The following is a 21,148-nucleotide window of genomic DNA, read 5'->3' as shown; positions in this document are numbered from 1 at the left end:
TCAGAGGCCAGCATCTGCTACATCTTTATGAAACCTGTACCAAAAAACTGGTATCCTAGCAAGGATGCTATGAGCCCCGGTTCATGCAAGGAAAATGACCTGCCAGACTTCTGTTAGAAGCAACCTACACCATCTGTCAGGGTTCAATGGGCCCCTCAGGGCTCTGGACTCTGTTGGTACTGCACCTGCTGCACCAATGGAAGCAACACTCCTGAAAATTAATTTATTCTAGTCTTGTTGCAAACTCAGCACCGACCTGCAGTAAGACTATCACATCACCTTTCTACTGTACAAATGGATTACAGATCAGTCTTGAACGTTACAATGCTCATGGTCACAGCCAGCATGAAGTATGAAAAACAACTCCAACGAGAAGAACAGCAGCCAGTTAAACAAAAATAACGGATGATCAGATTTTTATCTTTCTCTGTTAGAAACATTTCCTGAAAATTTGAGACCTGATTCCCAAAAGTATTTCCGCATGAGTGATTTAAATGGGTCCACAAATATCCAAATTCACAAGTGCAATTTCACGTAAGTGATTAACAAAATGTGAATTTGTACTTGTAATTTCATTTAATTACCTCAAACTATACAAAAAGACAGAAATAAGTATACCTCAAACAAATACACACATTATGAAATCATTTCTTTAGTTTACAAACTAAACATATATAAAAAACATTTTGATTATAATGGTAATGTTGGAGTTTTTCAAAATTTGGGAGCAATATACTAGGCCACTGCAACTTTAACCACCCACCCATTGCCTTGCCTGCGCGGCCAATGAAAATACCTATGCAACTACCAACCATAACACTTGTACAAGTGTGACTCTTCAGATTATTTCAAGCCCAAAAAGCTATACGAAGAAGGTGTGGAAGAACAAAGGGGAGATGTGAAAGATGAATGGGGACTGGAGAGATGTAAGATACAAATAGACAAACATTTGAATGGAGAGACTTGATGTGAATGAGAAGTGCTGAGGGACACAGGAGGTGATGGGGCCAGAGAGACCATGAGATAAATGCGGGGGACTGTTGGAGATGAGGGCAGTGAAAAGGCAGATTGACAAGAGGTGATTAAAGGTGAAGTGAGAGGTTGAATGGGGAGAGTTCAGAAGTTGTAAAAATGGCCTTCAAAGTGAGAGAGGGATCCGGGGTTGGGAGAGAAGAGAGGGATGGAAGGGAGAGAGCCATGTGAGCTAATGTGGCAGCACGTATTCCTGCGGAGTGGGAGGCCCTTCACAGAGGTTGACTAGACATCTTTCTGATGTTAATTGCAGTATTTTGGTTATAAACTGGTACTTATGGGGTGAAATCTTTCCTCACTGTTATGTGTGTAAACAATGTCAAAATATCCGCAGCATCACATAACATTATTTACATTTTCTTCCCACACAATTTAGTCAAGCCTGTCGTGTACTCTGGTCTTCACCTGCCTCATAATTCCAGTAGCCCTGCTTACAGGTTTAGAATTTTTTGTCTGGAGGGGGTCCTTACACCTTAAAATTGACAGGGGGGTCTCGGCATCCAAAAGTTTGAAGACCTCTGTCTTAGAGGCCCATGTCGCCTGCTGCCTGTCTCACTTTATTGAATTCTCCTGCCATCTTGAGCCTAATCAGGCTGGCTTCCGACCTGCCCATTTTACAGAGGCCGTTATCTTGGCAGTCCTTGACACACTTGGGAGCAACGCGGACGCGGGCCGTCCCCAAGCCCTCGTCCTCCTGTATCGATCAGCCGCGTTCGACACGGTGGACCACAACATTCTTCTCCACCGTGTCGAGCAGGCAGGCATCCAGGGCACAGCCCTTGAGTGGGTCAGGTCCTTCCTCACTGGAAGAACACAGGCGGTCTGCCTGGGCCCTTACACCGCAAAAAAATCCCCCACATCTTGTGGAGTCCCCAAGGGCTCCTCCTTATCGCCGCTTCTATTCAATTTATATCTCCGGCCACTGATCCAATCCCTTTTAAAATGGGACGTCATAGTCTATAATTACGCCGATGACTTACAGCTCATCCTTTCACTTAACTCTCCACAGGCCATCAATACGTTCCACGCAGTCATGACTCATATCCAACTCTGGATGAACCAGAATCCATTAAAACTGAATCCCAGTAAAACCAAGCTCCTTGGACTCAGTCATGCCCATTGGGGCCCACAGTTCTGGCCTCCCGAGCTTGGCTCTCCCCCTATCCCAGCAAAAACAGTTAAGAGTTTGAGCGTAATCATTGACGCCGAACTCTCCCTCAAAGCCCAAGTTGGAGCAGTAGTTTCTTCTTGCATGTACCACATTTGGTAGATCTGCAAAGTCTGTCACCTTCTTCCCCCCCCCCCCGCGGCACTCTCCCAAACCGTCATCTCACTTGTGCTCTCCCGCTTGGACTTTTCTAACTCAATCTACCACGGTCTCCCACAATTTGTTACACCGCCTCCAAGTCGTACAGAATCAAGCTGCCTGCTTGATCCATGGAACCCCTAGATGGCAATCAGCCAAGCCTTTGCTTCATAGCCTTCACTGGCTCCCAATAGACCAAAGGGCCGCCTTCAAGGTGGCATGTCTCACCTTTAAAACCCTTCATTGCTCTGGCCCCGGGTTCCTCAAATTCCTCACCACCCAACACGAAACCTCAGATCAGCTCACCGGAACCTGCTAGTCACTCCCCAAAACAAAACTAAGAAATTCGGCGGCTGCCGCTTTTCCTACCTAACTCCTGTACTCTGGAACCTTCTCCCTCTCTCTATCAAATCTTCTTCTTCCCTTCTCAATTTCAGAAAATTGTTAAACCCCCCCCCCCCCTTAGCTAGGTTCTCACTCGCTGCGCTTCCCCTCACCTACTGTCTATTAGCGCCAGGAAGCTTCGGCGTCAGCGCGCTTTACAAATAGCACCTAAGATAAGGCCACTCCTTCAGCAAGGACCGCTTAGCTCAGAGGTTGCAAGCTTACAATGGCTGGCAATGCTAGGTTCCTGCTAGGCCACTCCTTCAGCAAGGACCGCTCAGCTCAGAGGTTGCAAGCTTACAATGGCTGGCAATGCTAGGTTCCTGCTAGGCCACTCCTCCAGCAAGGACCGCTCAGCTCAGAGTTTGGAAGCTTACAATGACTGGCAATGGAAGGTTCCTGCTAGGCCACTCCTCAGCAAGGACAGCTCAGCTCAGAGGTTGGAAGCTTACAATGACTGGCACGAAGCTTGAAAGATTCTGCGAATGCTGGAGCGGTGACTGAGATTGGCTCAGAGTACTAATTGAAAAGCCAAGGGGGGTCCATTTTGGATGCCTTAGGTTTGACATGGCACAAGACGGAGGGCATTTACAACTTCCCTACAGTGTAGTTGTGTTGCCAGCATTTCTGTGGGTTGAGGGTGAGATCCAAACAGTTGCGAAGCAGCTGATGATTAGACTTTCAGGGGTGCTGCTTCTGGTAGGTGATGGGGTGGCACTGCAGATTCTCTTGTGCAAGATGATGGGGCCATAAGGGGAGTCCTTTGTCTTTGATCACATTGTTCGGTTTATATTAGCCAGTACAAACCTCACACCTTTGTGCCTCAGTTTTGGGTGTTCCAGGCCAGACTAGCCTGCTGTGAGGCCTCACTAGACAAAGGACGGCTGGCGCAGCCTGGAATGGGCATTTGGAAGAACTTCCCCCAACCTGCTATGAGCAGTTAATCCATTCATAGTGAAATAGACCACTTGATGCACAGAACCACTCAAAAAGCAAGCCTGCTGAAGGAAATGCAAACCATATTTTAAGGCATAGCGTGAGAACCAACCGAATTGCCAAAAATTGGCAGTCAGAGAAAGTGCCCTTAAAATAGGCTTTAAATAGATGCACATTTAATGGAAAGATACTCTTGCTGCCTCAGGCACACTGAGGGTGTACAATTATGCAGGTGAGCATCCCATCCATAAATAATACAGCAAACGACAATAACCAACTTTTTTACAGCATTTGGACTAAATCGCAATAAAATACATAAGTGTTCTATTATGCCACCGGGGAAACACGAATCGCGGTGGTCCTTATTCCCCAGGACTAAACATGAGCGGAAAATCCGTTCCGCTCGCGGGTTTTCGGTAAATCTGCAAATTTACAGGAGATCCGCGAGCGGCGGATTTCGGGGGCAAAAGTTCAACTGTGTTGAACTTTTAACTATTTTAGGATGATAGTTACAAAGTTAGCTTCAACAGGAAGCACTAATAGATAAAATAAAGCAGGTGCTCGAGCACCTGCTTTATTTTATCTATTAGTGCCCCGATGAAGCTAATTTAGTAACTATTTTAGTATGGCGCTGGCAGCTTGCCGGCGCCATCCTAAAATAGTTACAGCAGGATGATGTGTGTTTTGTCGAGGCTGGGTAGGTGTCCGCTCTCCCCATATCTATTGTCGAAAATTAGCTATGATGCTTGATGGAGGCCTTTGCATAAATGACTTTCACGAGCTCAATTCCCTGTGACCACGAGCTTCTCTGATCCGTGCCTGTCCTTATACACACAAGAGGCATGGGAACTCGCATATAAGCCCTGTCCGTTTGGCCCCTCCCCACACACTAGTGGTGTGCACCGTCTTCGGGCCCTTTACCCACTTGATGGACAGTTCACTCGAGGGACCCGGCGCTCTTTGGTGTGATGGCAAAGTTAATCAGCCCCCCAAAAATGTGTGTTTTGTCGAGGCTGGGTAGGTGTGCGCTCTTCCCATATCTATTGTTGAAAATTAGCTATGATGCTTGATGGAGGCCTTTGCATAAATGACTTTCACTAGCTCAATCCCTGTGCAGTTTCTGTGACCACAAGCTTCTCTGATCTGTGCCTGTCCTTTTATACATACAAGAGGCATGTGAACTCTCATATAAGCCTCGCCCGTTTGGCCCTGCCCCTCACACTAGCGATGTGCAGTTTTCTCGCCCGGCCATGCCCCACACAATCCTCAAATTCGCAGATTTTGCAGATGACAAATTCGCGAATTGCGAATTCACATGATTCGCCCCATGCCTAACCGGGACATTTACGGGTTTTAATAACCTGTCCTGGCAGATGCCACTAAATTCGGTACATTTGTGAAATGTGCCAGTTTTATTTTTTTTTAAATGGGGTCACTCTAACAATTGGATTGCAGTCTTAAGTTCTAAAGCTTTGAAGATGGGGAACAACTCCCGCACTTTGGAACATGCCCTTCCCAATATTAAAGGAGCAGAACTCCTAATCAAGGAGTTAAAAAGGGTCATGCATGAAGTTTAACTAGCGTTGACCATGCCAGCAGGCCTGGCTTTAAAGGAATGTTGTATGGTTATATGAAGATTTACAAGTAAACCGCATGGGATCGGATGTTTTTGTGGGAAAGAGGGTGTAGGGGAAAAAAGGTCAGATGGCAGTTGCACTTTAAAGCCAGACCTAAACATCGTTAATGACTACCCTCCTCCCATCTGTTGTACTGCCAGAGAAACACTAAATACATAATCTAGCTGTCTTGAACACTTTAATAGCATTACAATGTTGTGTGTGTGTGTGCCCCTGATAGTTCAATTTCAGGCAGCTGGATAAATTAACATACAAGCACAGCTGTGTGGAGTGTAAGTACTGTTTTAGGGAAGCACACAACTTCAGCCCTTGCAAAACGTGTACTTCTTGATCCCCACTTTTTGCTGAGCCAAAGCTCCTCTCGTATCTCAAAATTGTCTGGGGACAGCTACATTGTCAGGCCAGCCCATAAAAAATGGGGAAACAGCCTTTACGATGAGGTAAATGCATTGCATGCCTTTGCCTCCTATTTTTTAGCGCGCACGTTATTACCACAAATATGCATTTACAACGCATGGAAATACCACATAATTAAGGTAAGTTGGTCTCCCACCATGCCCCCCCACCACCACACACAAATATATTTTTAAATCTAAAAACACTGCCTGGTATTGGTATGAAATGTGAACACGCGTGCTAAATGCGAGGCAAAGGCATTTGATGTATTTACCAGCGCTTTGTACCATCGTACAACCATAAACAGGAATGCTGTCTCGAGGGGAAGCAAACCAGTAGGCCTGCCTGCTCTAAAACATGGGGTGTTAAAAACAGTCTTTTAAATGTATTACGGTTAGCATGAAGGGTGGATGTGAAGTGATGTGAGATGATTAATCTATCGGACTTGCATTGGGTTGAGGGCGAGGCATTCATGACAAACTATGTTGACTTTGGAATGAATAGGCTCCTTCAATGTTTGGAGGTTCAGATCTCCAGGAAAAGTGAGATGGGTGTCCTGCATAGAGGTAAATGAAGCCTGATTTCTTTGAATGCTCTTGTTGGATCCCGAATATTAGGCGACTCTAATAATGAAAGGTGATGGGTGAGATGTTACTGGCCCGCTTAGAAGAAGTGATGAGATGGCTCTGGTTGGTAAGTGGACCATTCACATCCAGGGACCTTTTACAACCTTGTCACAAGATTGAGTCCTGGTGGGTCTACTTGGCTGTCTGAGGTCAATAACTCAAATACCATTGAGTTGGGCCAACTTGGTGCTTAACGGATGTTTGTCACCCAAGGGGTGGACTTGTGCTTTACAGATGCACTTGTATTACGATTTCTCATCCTGAGCAAAGTAAACTTCTACTGATGTAAGTGTTTTCTGGCATGCTACTTACTACACCCCGAATGACTTGCTTTATACATTTTTTGTGGTGTTTACTGCAACCTTAGCTGGACTTCTATGAAGATGATTATTTTAAGACTATCCCGTGGCAATGTCGAAAAATAAGCAACCAGTGACTGGTTCTTACAAAAGTTTAAAAAAAACTTTAGTGGTCCGGTCTTACCGTGCGTAAACAATGACCCCAGTATTTTTATTTCCAGCCCCATGTTTCAAAATAAACGAGGGGAAATAACCTACATTTGGCCGACGTATTCTTGCAATAACGTTATAAAAACAACAAAATATACCCTGTAGCAGCAATTTTAATGGGGACATTTTTTTAAAACCTAGTGGTGCCTTGCATTTTATGGATTGTGAAGACGAGGATAAGCTGCCACCTCACTAAGCTCTCCAATTGCAGGCTTCTACATTGTGACGACTCTTGTACTTTATAGCGGCAACTGTAAAAATGAGACAGAAAAATTGCCATTTTATTAGGCACCTGAATTGCAGGAAAAGAAAGCTAGTATTTAAAATGAATATGAACACTCTTCTAGATGTCGCTGAAGAGAGAGGAATATCTTAGTAGATGTGCCCAAGCTTTGTGCAGTCAGTGTATGCTCTGCTAGGCAGAAGCAAAGCTTGAATTCCAAATTAACAGACCAATGGAATAAGCTTGCTGACCAACAGCTCCTCTATGTAAAGTATCTATGCAAAGTATGCATGATTTTATTTTGGAAAAGGGAGCCTGGCAAGACCTAAAAATCAGGATGGAGGGCATTGGCGCCTTCCACTACACAGTAGCTTCAGCTGTTAACCAGTTTAAATATTAACCTAACCAGCAGTCAATTGCTGTTCAAGTGGCACAATTGCTATTTGAATGAAACGGCATGCACTAGGTGCTATTCCCCCCCCCCATACACGCCACTGCACATGCACTACAGTCACCAGCCTCTATTGAAAACCATGGTCGTGCTCCATTCCAGACTGGCCTGATCCCTCTACTGGAGACTGCATCTTCCGACAGTGGGAGGTAGGGGACAGCTTGGCCCAACTCTCAGCTCCTCGTCCCTGGCATCCTTGTGAGGGTACTCTGTGTATGCCGCCCTAGCCGGGTACTTGTTTGCACAGAACAGCTGCATGGTTTTGGTGCATGGCATTCAGATAGAGGGACACAAGGTGGTGCTTGAGCTACTGCAGCGAGTGGCCTGTCCCAGCCCAGGGGCCAGTGCTTTATGCTATTCCTCTGGGTCAGCCAGGTGCCACTGCTCAAAGCCTGTCACCATTGCGCATAGCTCTGCAAAGCGAGGCACTCGTGCTTGGTTCAGGGTTGGTGTGATGTCCTCCATGGTGGATCTGCTGTGCATGTGAGCAGCAGGCTTTATAGTAACGTGACCTCCATGCCACAGAGCTGCGCTGGGGGGAAACACTATATTGCAGCGCTCTATGTTGTGGTGATGTCCGATTAGATGCTTGGGACACTGAACAAAGGCATCGCTCTAGTGTTTCAGGCGCCCACAGTAAATAGTGGCATAAAAGCATGGCCGCAGCATGGGTGCACCAGGCATTCGGCCTTTAGCAGGCAATCCGCATTGTTCTGGGGGTATTTTGGATTAAAGAACTGTGAATTTGAATGCAAATTACCTATGACTTCTGCACTATTCTGTTGCCTTGTATTTTTCCTTTAGTATGTTTTATACCGTCAGTTTTTTTTTTTTAGAATTACTAGTGCCAATTAAATCCCTATTTTTAAAAGCTACTCGCAAAGCGTAGGCTTCGAATACACTTACCAGCACTCAGATTGGCACTGTAACTCACTCGACTCTATTCTTCCCAAAAAAAGCACCCAGAAAAAGGAGAGCTAACCCTGCCCCTTGGTACACACCCGAGCTAAAATTATTACGGAAAGAATGTAAAAAACTGGAGCGTTCCTGGAGGAAAGACGGGACAAGATCCAGACAAGATGTATACCGCACCGCCATGAGAACATACAAAACGACACTGTGTAATACCAAGAGGCAGTTCTTTGACGAAAGAATCAAAAAATCCTCATAACTCCGCTAGAGAAACCTTCCTTATCATGAAGGAACTGCTCAAAGTACCGGACCCTCCTTTAGCTCAAGACACCTCTGAGGACAAATGTAACAAATTGGCAAACTATTTTGACGAAACATTTCAAAATATTTTAACCACCCTGCCCCAAGTCAATCACAGAACAGACCCAAACTGTCAACCAGCCATCCACCTGGATTTTTTTGGCCCTGTGTCAGTGGACGAAGTACTCAAAACCTTGGCCATCATTAAAAGTGGCTCCCCTAGTGACCCAGTACCCATGCGTATCCTAAAAATGATCGCACCCACAATCGCCACACCTGTTACTGACCTTATTAACACCTCGCTGCTTCAGGGAGTGGTTCCTCCTGGATGGAAGAGAGCCATTGTCCAAGCCCTTCTTAAAAAGCTGCTCCTAGACCCAGCGGATTTGGCCAATTATAGGCCAATCTCCCTACACCCCGGACTTAGCAAGGTCACGGAAAGGCTAGTCAATAAAAAAAAAAAAACTCTCCCACTTCCTGGAATCTAACGGCCTTCTCCGGAACTCGCAGACTGGCTTTCGCCCTGGACAGGGTACGGACACCGCCCTTTTGGCAGTAGTTTAGGAGGCCAGATGCATTCTGGACTCGGGAGGATCAGTGGCAGTGATCCTCCTGGACAGAAGTGCGGCCTTCGACACTGTTAACCACCAGGTCCTCATCCAGCGACTGACTGACATAGGGGTGGTAGGAACGATCCTGTCCTGGCTCACATCATTTCTGAGCAATCGCACCTTCCAGGTTTGGGAGAGCAACATCGGATCAGCGACAATTCCCCTCCAGTGCGGGGTACCACAGGGCTCTTCCCTTAGCCCAACATTATTCAATGTGTATATGTCCACACTGCCTTGCTGTTAATTGCGATATACAAACCACGAACTAAGGGTGTGTGTGTGTATGTGTGTATGTGTGTATGTGTGTGTATGTGTGTATATGTGTGTGTATGTATATATATATATATATATATATATATATATATATATATATATATATATATATATCTTTTTACATTGTGAACACTTCCGATTTATCTGGACAGTAAACAGCCCAACATCATCTAACAAGCGCTCTAATTATTACACAGAGCTGCACAAGGTATGTCGCCTATGTCTTTTAATATGTCAATCACACTACGTAATGGAAGTAGCCCTTACATTAAATCAATCCTCGCACTTTTCTAGATCTGATCGACTTTGTGCATTAGGTCTGCAACAGTGCCTACCCTTGAAAATTAGCTCACTACATTTGATGTACCAAAGTGAGTATAATATAGCCAATGGTTACAAAGTATACTGTCTGTCAATTTGTATTTGTATTCACTTGATGTGTATCTGTTTAAACACTTGAAACAATCAAGACCGAAACATCGACCTTTCACATCAACTCCTCAGCATCATTTGTGTAGAAGGACACCATGATACATTTATGATTTTGGTTTTCCTTGTTCTCATTGGAGCTGATGTACTGTTATGAATTGACCTGTTGATTTGGATATACTGCCTTTCATAACTTTTATGTGAAGAGTTTTGTTCTATGTCTATCCCCATGATTTTCTTAATCTTTTTACATAAATAACTTTGAATATTATCCCTTTTTTGCTGTGTATTTCTTATCTTTATGGTATTCGTTTACCTTTTCGTCTTGAAATTTGAAATTTAACTGTGTAGTAATCCTATGGATACACCTGGTTCAATCTATTGAAGAACCGATAAGTACAAAACTATTTAAGTGAAGTGACTCTGTTAACTAAATCCCTTGTAGTAATCTTTTTTTACACGCACTGGCATAAAAGCCAGACCTATTGACTTTGCCAACTAAACTTTGGCACTACTAAGTGGGGTAGCAGAGGTTGAGGAAGGGTGTGTACTGCGTCCTGTGCTGCTGTCCCCATAAACACTGCATGAACTAGCTGCACTATGCACCCCGTTCTGAAGCTGAAGTCAACCTCTGGTTTGTGCTTGCTAAGGACTGCTGGTAAGTTATGTGCCTGAGAAGCAGACATTTCAGCTACAAGGCTAGCAATGCCACGCAAGCTACCCTGAGCGCATTATTTTCCCTCACTGTAAAATCCGGAGCAGCTGCTAGGGAAATGTAGTGGTGGGGCAAATTAAAAAGAAACTAACTTACCTGCTGGTTGCCACCACCTCTCCTCAGCAGTGTTGTGATTGACTAGGGGAGTCAATGTGCTTCCTGGAGATTACAGCAATCACCAGCATGACTGCAGCATCGTGATTAGTCTGCCTCAGTTTGGTGCTCAGACACGGAGTGAGTCCGCATGTTCTCCACCTGGTCTTGCAGTACAGCCAGGTGGAGAACATGCTAAGGGCCAAGGTGCCCAGCCAAACCGTCACACGCACTTATGGTGCAGCAACCACTCCTCCTTGTGGCTAAGGGCCAAGGTGCCCAGCCAAACCGTCACACACACTTATGGTGCAGCAACCACTCCTCCTTGTGAGGACAGCGAAGCCCAAACTAACCTGGCTCTGGTTCATACAAAAAAATGAAGTAACATTAACATTGTTATCATTTTTATTTATTTTTTGCTGTTTTTTGACTACTATGTACCTTATTAAATCGCAGAGACAGTGCAGGATTGTTGTTTGCTTGTCCTTCGCCCCTTCACTGAATTTTCTTCTACACTTCCGAAGAAATTTAACGCGCGGGTCAATCATGATTCTACCGCCAGGTGCCAATAGAGGCACATGCAGCCAGGACTGTCTGCTTTGCACTGGGCTAGCACTGCCCCTCCCCCACACTGTCCTGATGAAGACCCGAAGTGACTACCCAATGGAGCACACTATGGGTTGAAACAATGAAGGGCCCAGATTGACCAAGGCTCTGCAGATCAAAAGGAGCACTATCAACTAACAGAGCAATTGGTCCTTTGTCTAGCCATTTGTTTTCTTTTCCCCTTGTACAGAAGTCCTAATCACTCTGTGTATATACTGCACAATTGTTGAGCACTAAGCACATATGTCGCATGGATCACCTTTTATGTCAATAGTTTACCCTATGTTGACAGCCTTGATCTACTGCATACGCGAATATACATTTACATACATAGTAGTCACGTACACACCGATTCATGGTCTTTATTTTGAAAAGCCTCTTTGTTCAGGCGTGAGATACTCATGGTAAATTTTTTAAAAAAATTTAATTGTATTACGCATGTGACACTTGGTGTGCTGATAAGTAACTTACGAGAACCCAACAGAACCACTTTTTTGTTTAAGAATGTATACCCAGGTTCTGAGGGACACAGGGTCACCCCATTTCTGTTAAACTATGTACCTTAAGTGGACTGAACCACTTATTTTCGTTTAGGTTTTCGTGATGTGGCCCAACAGCGCAGAACCTGTTTCCCAGGTCATGGCTGTAAGTTGGATGGCTGGTCTCCAAACAGCAACCCTTGGGATGAGAAGAATTATCCAGCCTGGGCAGAGGGGGACTCAAGATGGGCCAAAAGCTGGAAAGGTGACAACTGGTTACTGACATTCATTTTAGTCTTCTATTGGTCAGCAGTTTGCTGAAGTTCCTATATTAGCCCTGTGTTTAAACATTATCAGACCTGTGTTTGTGTTTCTTTTCCCATTTCATAGGTGGAAAGGTTGTGGCACGCTTGACCAGTGACAGCCCAGCTCTTGTGGGATCAAATGTGACATTTGTAGTCTCACTGGAGTTCCCCAGGTGCCAGAAGGCAGATGAGAATGGAGACATAGTGTATGATCACAGTGGGAGATGCAGAGATGGTAAGCATATACTGCTTGGCAACAAGATTGCCGGACTACCACCACCCCAGTCCATCCCATGGGCTTCTGAATGGTCCTTTTGCCATGATGCTGGATTGCAACAAATGTATAAGTTTCAGCAAACTATGGTCTTTAGTGTTCCTTTTTTAGATATGAAGACCTAGTTAAAGTGTTTGACTCTTGTTGCTTATGTTGGGACTATTCTTGAATGTGTTGCAGATCCATCAGTGCTTTCAGGTACATTTGTGTACAACTGGACGCAATGGCTGGACTACAGCTCACCAGGCTACTTCCCTGATGGCAAGCCTTTCCCTCATCACCATGACAGGCGGAGGCACAACTTTATCTACATCTTCCAGACACTTGGTAATTTGGTTTTATGAATCTTGGCTAATGTGGTAATTGGCTGAAAGTCCAAGTTGCCTTTCTCTTGGCCATGCTTGCTAACTTGTGTCTTGTTCTAGGTCAATATTTCCAGCAACTGGGAGGGTCTTCAGTGGTCCTTTCCTTGAACACTACAGATATCCCCCTTGGCACCCAACAAATGGAAGTGTCTGTATATAGGAGGGGACGCCGGCAGCACACCCCAGTCGCAAACGCAAGTGCTCTCTATCTTGTGACAGGTGAGCTTCACCATAAGTGTTAATTCCTGTGGGCTACACAACCCTGATCTCCTTTGAGTAGCTGCTCTGTATTTACAGATATTAGAATTGTTTGCAGTGTGGCTACAGTTTAAGGCAGTACTGTAAATTTTGAAAATTGGTGCCAGAATCTCCAAAAAGGATTGGCAAGTACATCAGTATAGTGACATCCATGATTTATCTTCAGGATAATAGTTTATTAGGATTGGAAATGCCTGGTTGAGCTTTTTTTAGGCCTAAAGGTGGAGTTGTTCCTTAGGGGCAGGACCGAATGACGTGTCTTTGGGGAGGAGTCTGGGAACGGAAGTGAAGCAGAAGCCACTATATATAATGTTCATGGGAGGGGACAATAGTCTGCTCTCAGTATCCTCTGCGCCGATGAAAGTGGTTAAACTTGCTTATACTAATTTTTGGCACTTCGGCAGAGTGCAAGGGAGGTTTAGTATGCGGAGTACCCAATTTAAGCATCAGTGCCGGGGACATGATTAAGTGTGATCAATCTGACTTCTACGCTATAACAACTCAATTTGTGGATCTTTGGGAGCGGGGTCACTCTGATGTGTACAGTGGCTGACCTTCAATCCCTATAAAACCGGAAGGAATTGCTGCTTTCACGGAGTAATTGCAAGCTCACCACTTGGCATGGCACAAGCAGAAAGATTTCCCCACCCCATGAATGCATGTAAAACCATGGGTAACTCAAAGTAGGGAAATAAAGCAACTGTCTCCAGTTTGCAAAACTGAGGAAGACAGTGATCCTACTTAGTACAATTGATTGTTAAGCACAATTTAAGACTGACTGGAATGAGGGTGGATGCAGTTTTGTGGCTCGCCAATTGAAGTTCTATGGAGAACCAGGACTTAAGAACCCCCCGGTGTTGAGTGGAGATGGGACATGGGCTAGGTACAGGTTAGCACTTTAAACCTGTGTCTTGACAGGCTTTTTGGCTCTACTTAGCAGTGATATAGACTTTAATCTTGCTCACATCTAGGATATGTATTCCTAGCTTGTGTTGGCCCTTTTAAGCCCTTTCTTCCAGACCTAGAAGAGGCCATCTATTGCCTATTGGCTTTGGCCTGTCATTTTTGCTTATAGTAGAGGTTGGATCCTGTGGTCCTGACTTTATATTACACATTGGTATGGTTTATGTAGGTACTCTGACAGAGCTAAGGGTTATTTCATCCTTCTCAGGCGTACAGGCCCAGAACTAGAGGGACTCCATTTTAATGGAGCTGAGAGGCTTCAGGGGTAAAGGTAAAGTTAATAGTTAAAGCTGTTCGTCCTAAGCGAACCGGAGAGAACCGGCCAGAGCTGAATCTAATCAGGAAGTGTCTCCGGGCTCAGGTCTCTAGACGAAACAAGCAGCTGGTCACTGTGGGAGCGTCTAGCGCAAGGAGCCTGGTGCATGGGATTGGTGGGAGGAAGCTGCTGGCTGGAACTTTCCATGAGGAAACGGCATTCTATATCAGTGAAGTGCAGAGGCGGAGTCAGTGAGTTGAGCTGGAGTGGTAGAAGAGAGTTGTTGGAGTTGCGGAGAGAGAGAGAGAGAGAGAGCGAGCGAGCTAGAGAGCTGAGCTGAAGTTGCAGTTAGTTGAATTGGAGGAGCAGAGAGTGTTGGTAGAGTTGGAGGAGTGGAATTGCAGGAGGAGCAGAGACAGAAAATGCTTGGAACAGAGAGAAGACAAACAGACAGTCAGTGAGCTGGAACTGAAGGAAGCAGTCAGAAGCAGTTACTTATCAGGAGGACTTGTGAATAGCTGGAGTCTGAAGTAATGTCTTTTAGAAGAGACTGAAGTTATATCGTGGATTAACCTGTGGGAGCAGCTGGAGTTAATTGGACATTGGCACAGAGACCGTACCCAGAATGAACAAGCTAGTGGAATGAACAGTTATCAGAACGGCAGAAACTATTAGATTGAAGTTGGAAGGTGGAGAGAGTCCGTGGGGGAGAGAAATCCAGTGCAAAGTGATCAGCGCAGACTTGTATCCAAGAGTGCAGGAGAGAGAGAGAGAGAGAGAGAGAGAGAGAGTCTGAGATGAGCCAAGACACAGACGAGAGAGGAGCCCAGATGACCGCTAGAGCAAGACTTCACACTCCCAAGGTGACCTCGTTCCTTAATCTTGTTCTTATTCCCTAGGCTATTGTATGTCTAATCTTTTCCCTTTCAGCGGTGTGTTAAAAGTTCCTGTTACCTCGCAGATAAATTGTATGTCTAATCCTTTTCTTTCAGCGGTGTGTTAAAGTTACTGCTAGTTAGAGACCCCATAGATTTATGTATGTGTATTGCATCATTGTCAAAATAAAAGTGACCCCATTTCTTAGTGAACTAGTGTGGTGTATATCTGTTGTCCCCATACAGTGGAGGTAACCTTGTTTCCTAGTCAGGTATTACTGTTTGAACAGATGTTACCCCTGATCAGGTAAGTAATAGTGAATAATTAGGGAGATAGGAGACCTGCAACTAAGGGATAAAGTTTATACTCCATCCCATAATATTATTGTAGTAGTGAGCCCTTAGTGAATAGGGAGAGAGACTTCCCAACATAGAGAGACTCCTGTAAACAGCGTCTTCTATTTCAGAGCGTAGGTAACCTTTTCTTCTAGTCAGATGTTACAGCCAGAACAGATGCTGCCCCTGATCCGGTAAGTCTGAATAAATAGGGAGAACAAGGAGCCCTTGAGCTAGGGAATCGTTGACACTAAGTAATTCGGTCATCCCATAATATTATTGTAGTAGCAAACCCTTAGTGAATAGAGAGAGAGGCTTCCCAACATAGACAGACAGAGAGCTGAATGTATTCATAGGAAAGTGGTCGTCATTGGTAAGTGGCGTTAATGAGAGCATCAGGGAGGACACTGGTGTGTAATGAGATCGCCTCTAGGGAAAGTGGCGTTAATGAGAGCACCGGGGGGATACGGTGCGTAGGTTTGCCGGATTGTGAACCGTGTGTAAATGAGAGCACCGGGGGGATACGGTGCGTAGGTTCGCCAGATTGTGAACCGTGTGTAAATGAGAGCACTGGGGCTGCAGACCCATGTGTGTAGACACGCCGGATTGTGTCGAGTGAGCACTGATAGTAATCAGTGTATAATGGTAGATAATCAGAACTGCCCCAGGGTAGATTAGTCTGGACCCATGTGGTCGCGAGACTATAAGGTATGAGTGTGGTGTAGGGCATGGATATCCTTAGTAATCAGTGAGTATTCTTAGTATCCCTATAGATTTAGTGGTGTTTCTGATAATATGAGCTTGTATATTGCGAGTTCCCCATCCTCAGGTAGGTACCCAGGTGCCTGGATAGATAGTCCTGAGGAGGGAGATGGTTACGTTCCGGCTGGGTTAGAGGGGCCCCTAGGGGCTGATCCCATCTGGCCCAAAAATCCAGTCGTTACAACCTGTCATTTAAATCCTTAAACTGGGCAGGAAGTTTTTACTGACCTGGACTTCAGTGTTGGCTACAGTTCATGGTTCCATCTTGGTGGTAGCCTCCATTATGCTACAAAGTTGCAAGCCGTATCAACTTGCTGGATACTAAGGTTTCCAATTTTGGTAGGCATCTAGGACTGCTTCTCCCAGAAGTCGAAGAATTCACCCTCTATGGCAAGTAGTTGCTAATAAATATTTCTTGCGTAGGCTGGCTTGTCATGTGCCGTGTTTGCCAAACATGGAATTACTTAACTAACAGAAGTTTGTTTAACCGCCTGACTTTACTAATGGTGCATATAGGGGGCCAACATTTCAGTTACTGGGAGCATTCTGTACCTCTTACATATTTTGGCACCTGATCCATGGATTGGATCATTGCAAGTCACGGGATCCAAAGAAAGGTGTTCGGCAGTAATTTGCTGATGAATTTCAGCTCTGATTTGAGGCATCCATATCGCTTTACCTGCAATTTTTAAAATGGAACCAAAAACCTGAACGAAGCATGTAGCTGTAGGCCTTTGAGACCATATTCTCAAAACACAAGCCTAACCATTTGGAAAATGTTTAACTTCCCAATAAGTTTACACATCACTTACAAACATTAAATCTTCCCAAAGCACAAGTTTCACAACATTGAATCAGAAATAAAAATGTCCCTACTATCAACGTGGGCCATTATCCTATATATTCCACCAAACCAGATTGTTTAACTCCCTGTTTAATAAAACTTAAACCATTACATTTTAATTTGTATATAACCGTTAAAACCACAGCTACAAATTCCAATCACTTTCCAGGAATAATTTTAAACCCAGAAAATTGACAAAGGGCTTTACACTTGATCTAAATGTCATGGCATCAAAAATTGTTTTATTTGGTTAAGTATGCACATAAGGCAAAGTTGCTTTCCAGTCTCTCGAACATAGGTGATATACATATCTTTTTTCCAAGGTTCTTACCTCTGGGTTCTTTCACTTTATTCCACAACCCTAGGAGCAGACAGTTCCTCCTTTACTTCTATGGAGCCATCTGATTTCCAGTCCTTAAATTGATTATCTTCCATTCACAAGCAGTTGTGTAATTATTGCCGAGCTTAACTTGCTGTTAATGTCTACAAAGACTAGACTTAACTGGTTGGAAGCTAGTTGCCTATTTCAGAACTGTAAGGTTATAAGCAACACTACACCAGGGCTTCAAATTGGTTTCCACCCTAACAGCTTGTACCATGGAACAATTTGGAAGAGTTTCCAAAGTTTTCAGATAATGGCCTGCCTTCTCCTAATCCAATTTACCACTCATTCAAATCTCCACTCTGCTTAACATCTGCAGTGGTGCCAAGGTTTTATAAACTGTTTAAGGCACCAAAGAGGATCCACCAAAATGTAATTTCACCAATTGAAGATGCCCTGGATTTTACAGTGGGTGCAGTGTCCAAAGTAACTTTTTGCAAAGTGGTATCCAAATCTATAAAGATTCCTCTAACGTTCAAATCACTAATAGACCCTGTAAAACACTTGTTTTGAACCAAGGGTGGCCTTTGTTCACTCCAGATGTAACTAATTTACAATGGTTACAATCCATTTACTTTGGAACGCAACCCAATTTGTGTATTATCAGTTATCACCAAATCTGCATGGTAAGACCAGTATATAGTGCCCACCCATTTTTGGCAAAGTTTCGAAGTTTCAGGAGATATTCTAGATTCAATGCAAATCGAGTAGGCACTAACACTTCCTTGACGCTATGCGCTTTAAGTGGGAATTCTGAGTCGTGTAGAACAAGCTCTACCCTGGCCCAGCGGAACTAATGTATTTCTTTCAGAAGCCCTAAGCTTCTGTGACTTTCCATTTGTTCCTACGTGAGTCACAAAATATCTTGGCTAACTAAATCTAATATGGTGTGAAAGTTAAAGGAGGGAGCCACCTGGTTCAGTGACCTTATGGGCTATATGTTTAAAACTGTGACCAGTTGCCACATGTCCTCCTTTAAAGCCTACCTATTCAATCTGAGATTATGATTCTCAAGCCAATTCAAAGCTTGATTCAGGTTGAACATTGGCTCGTATATTTACTAGAATAATCCACTATTAATGTTTCAGACTGGAGTAGTTATCTCTTTATGGATGGGCTCATTTATTGCACAATTCCAGCTTCCCAGATTTTTGCCAAGTTTGGGAAATAGTACGACATGGCTAAACAAATATTCTATTCCACCACTCAGGATTATGCTTTCGTTATTGCAGGTAGATGGTCTGTAGCTGCTGCTCTTGATTAAGGGAACAGAATATTTTAAAGTTACGGTAAAAAGAGCATCTTTCACACTTGTAAAGATTGTCTTGAGGGGCCAGACCATTGTTTGACTAGAGTTCTTTCAAATAACCTATCCACAGGCAATTCAGTAACCATGCAACGTGAGAAAGTAGTGGTACCGCTAGTCATGCGAGACTAATTAAAAATCCAGTGCATTTTTTTTAATTAAAAATAGCATTTGTTCCCAGTTAGATTTTTGCATTTGGGCCTTATACCTTTTTGAGTAATAGACTTGTATTGTCGTCAATTCACAGTATATCATTTAGACTATCATCCCCTTTCTTTGTTTATCCTTAACTTTTTTTTTTCCATTGTACTTTCTTTGTATGCATTTGACCACAATTTAAATTATCCCTTTTTTGCAGTTTACCATTTTTATTAACCTATTATACCACGCTATTCCACTTTTTTAACTGCGAGATTTTTAAACTCCTTAGTTCTGTCTGTGCCAGTAACACCTTTTGATTAACACATGTAGTTAACCCCTTCGATGCTGATGACGAGCTCAGCTCGCCATCAGCCAAGGGTGACGTGTGCGGATGACTAGCTAAGCCCGTCATGTAACGCGGTTAATCGAACAGCCGCACAGCGCAAAAATAACTGCAGCAGCGATGCGGTTAAACATCTCACCAATCAAATTTTCAAGAGTAGGATAGTTTCTCTTGGATTTAATTATCAATCTTACTAAGGCTCTCCAAGGGGACGGATTACTACCTTTTTATGTAAACTACCTGAAAATCCATGATTAACTTAAAATGCCATGCTTGAATGAAAATATAATTATTTGGACAACTGTGTTTGCCCTGTTTAAGTTTGAACTATGAAATGTCCCATTTACACCTACCATTTTGAAGCGCAAATTAAGATATCACATTTTGGTCTGCCACGAACCAGAGGCAGATATGGTAACAGAAGGCCACAAGTGCTGATCATGACCAACGTAATGGAAGCTTGAAACTGAGGGAGGCGCGAGGAAGCACAATAGCAGGAGGAGCATTTCAAAGGTCCTAGGGAGCATTTAGCTTGTTGCAAAAGGCATGATTTGAAACAATTGGTATGCACGTTTATAAATCTGAAATTTCAGCAGCTAAAGCTTGATGCGACATTGCACGATTATAGCTAATTGGATTTAGATCCATGTAAAACCAGTTAATTTGACACCATTGGGGCATGTCTTGGTGTCTGCTTAAAGGTTCATGGGTTCCACATGTGGGTGGTGACTTGTGGCCCACTTTTTTGGTTTACTTAAAGCTGATTGCCCTAAATGAATATGCCGTCAGATAAAACAAAAATTGAAATATTTAAGATTAAAGTGCATGTGGTCCAGTTTGACAGCCCTAGTGATCAAAAAGGGTCTGAGTGCCCACATGGAAGGTGAACAATAAGCTCTTGTGAAAGGTATCTGGAGGCGAGGTTACAGAAAGCACCCAAAGCTGAACTCTTGTGATGCCTACTGATATATGAGGAGCACCTTGATGGATACAATCTGATATGGTAACTTAATTTTAACATATCTAACCTTTATAATTTACTTGTGTATTGCAAAAGGCTCACCACTGTAGGTATGATTTAGTAGCACTTTTGAAAGGGCGTTAAAAAAAATAATAAATACACTTTTGACCCTTTGGACAAATTAGTATGACATTTGGCACTAGAGGAACTGACCCAGTGGGAGACTGCTGAATTGACATCTGCTTGAGGAAGGCTTTCTTTCAGACTTCTTGGCCTTGTGTGATCAGTTTGAATTTCTTATGGAAGTTTCAGCTTGCAATCCAGCAGACCTGACTGGCTCCACCTAAAGCACCTCCTACGCCTGCTGCTTTACACTCCAATTGCCTAATCATTTTGCTAAATAAAGGGCTCCAGGGTCCATGCAGGGTTTCCTTGTACGTCCCTAAACGTACCTTGAGATGGCACTCCAAACTGTCTTTGGCCAAGAATGACAGGTCATGCTTTAATAGACCTCGGATTCCACCCAACACCAGTTTAACCTTTTTTTATATTTTACCAACTTTCATTCTGCAAAGGGCATAATTTACTCCTCTGAAAATAAAAATCTTTCCCAGAGTGCCCTTGTCGCCACGCCACCACAGCACATCTGACTCCTACGGTCTGGGAATGCTTAACTTTGTGACCGCTCTGGTCTTCCGCTGAATGGCCAGGCGGAGACTTCTTGATCTCTCCTTTTTGAAGGGGAGAAACCCCGACCCGAAAGGTCAAAACTCACTACTAGGTTCCTGGACCACTCAGCTGGTGTGCTGAACTATTACCTGAGGCTGGTTATCTTCTGCGCCCCATCTCTGCTGTCCTG

General features: G+C 44.0%; 1 protein-coding gene across 1 annotated transcript in view; it reads left to right on the top strand.

The window, feature by feature from the left end:
* The window catches only part of LOC147688859 (protein QNR-71-like), a 48,312-nt gene that overhangs the window by 10,045 nt on the left and 17,119 nt on the right, over window positions 1-21,148 (top strand). The window contains exons 2-5 of the mRNA XM_086939831.1: window positions 12,034-12,183; window positions 12,309-12,458; window positions 12,678-12,824; window positions 12,923-13,081. Of these exons, the coding sequence (XP_086795957.1) occupies window positions 12,034-12,183; window positions 12,309-12,458; window positions 12,678-12,824; window positions 12,923-13,081 (606 nt within the window). The remainder of the gene's footprint in view (window positions 1-12,033; window positions 12,184-12,308; window positions 12,459-12,677; window positions 12,825-12,922; window positions 13,082-21,148) is intronic.

Source organism: Lissotriton vulgaris, chromosome 10 (assembly GCF_964263255.1).
Source record: "Lissotriton vulgaris chromosome 10, aLisVul1.2, whole genome shotgun sequence".
Classification (NCBI taxonomy): Eukaryota; Metazoa; Chordata; class Amphibia; order Caudata; family Salamandridae; genus Lissotriton; species Lissotriton vulgaris.
This window is presented reverse-complemented; position numbering and strand designations above follow the sequence as displayed.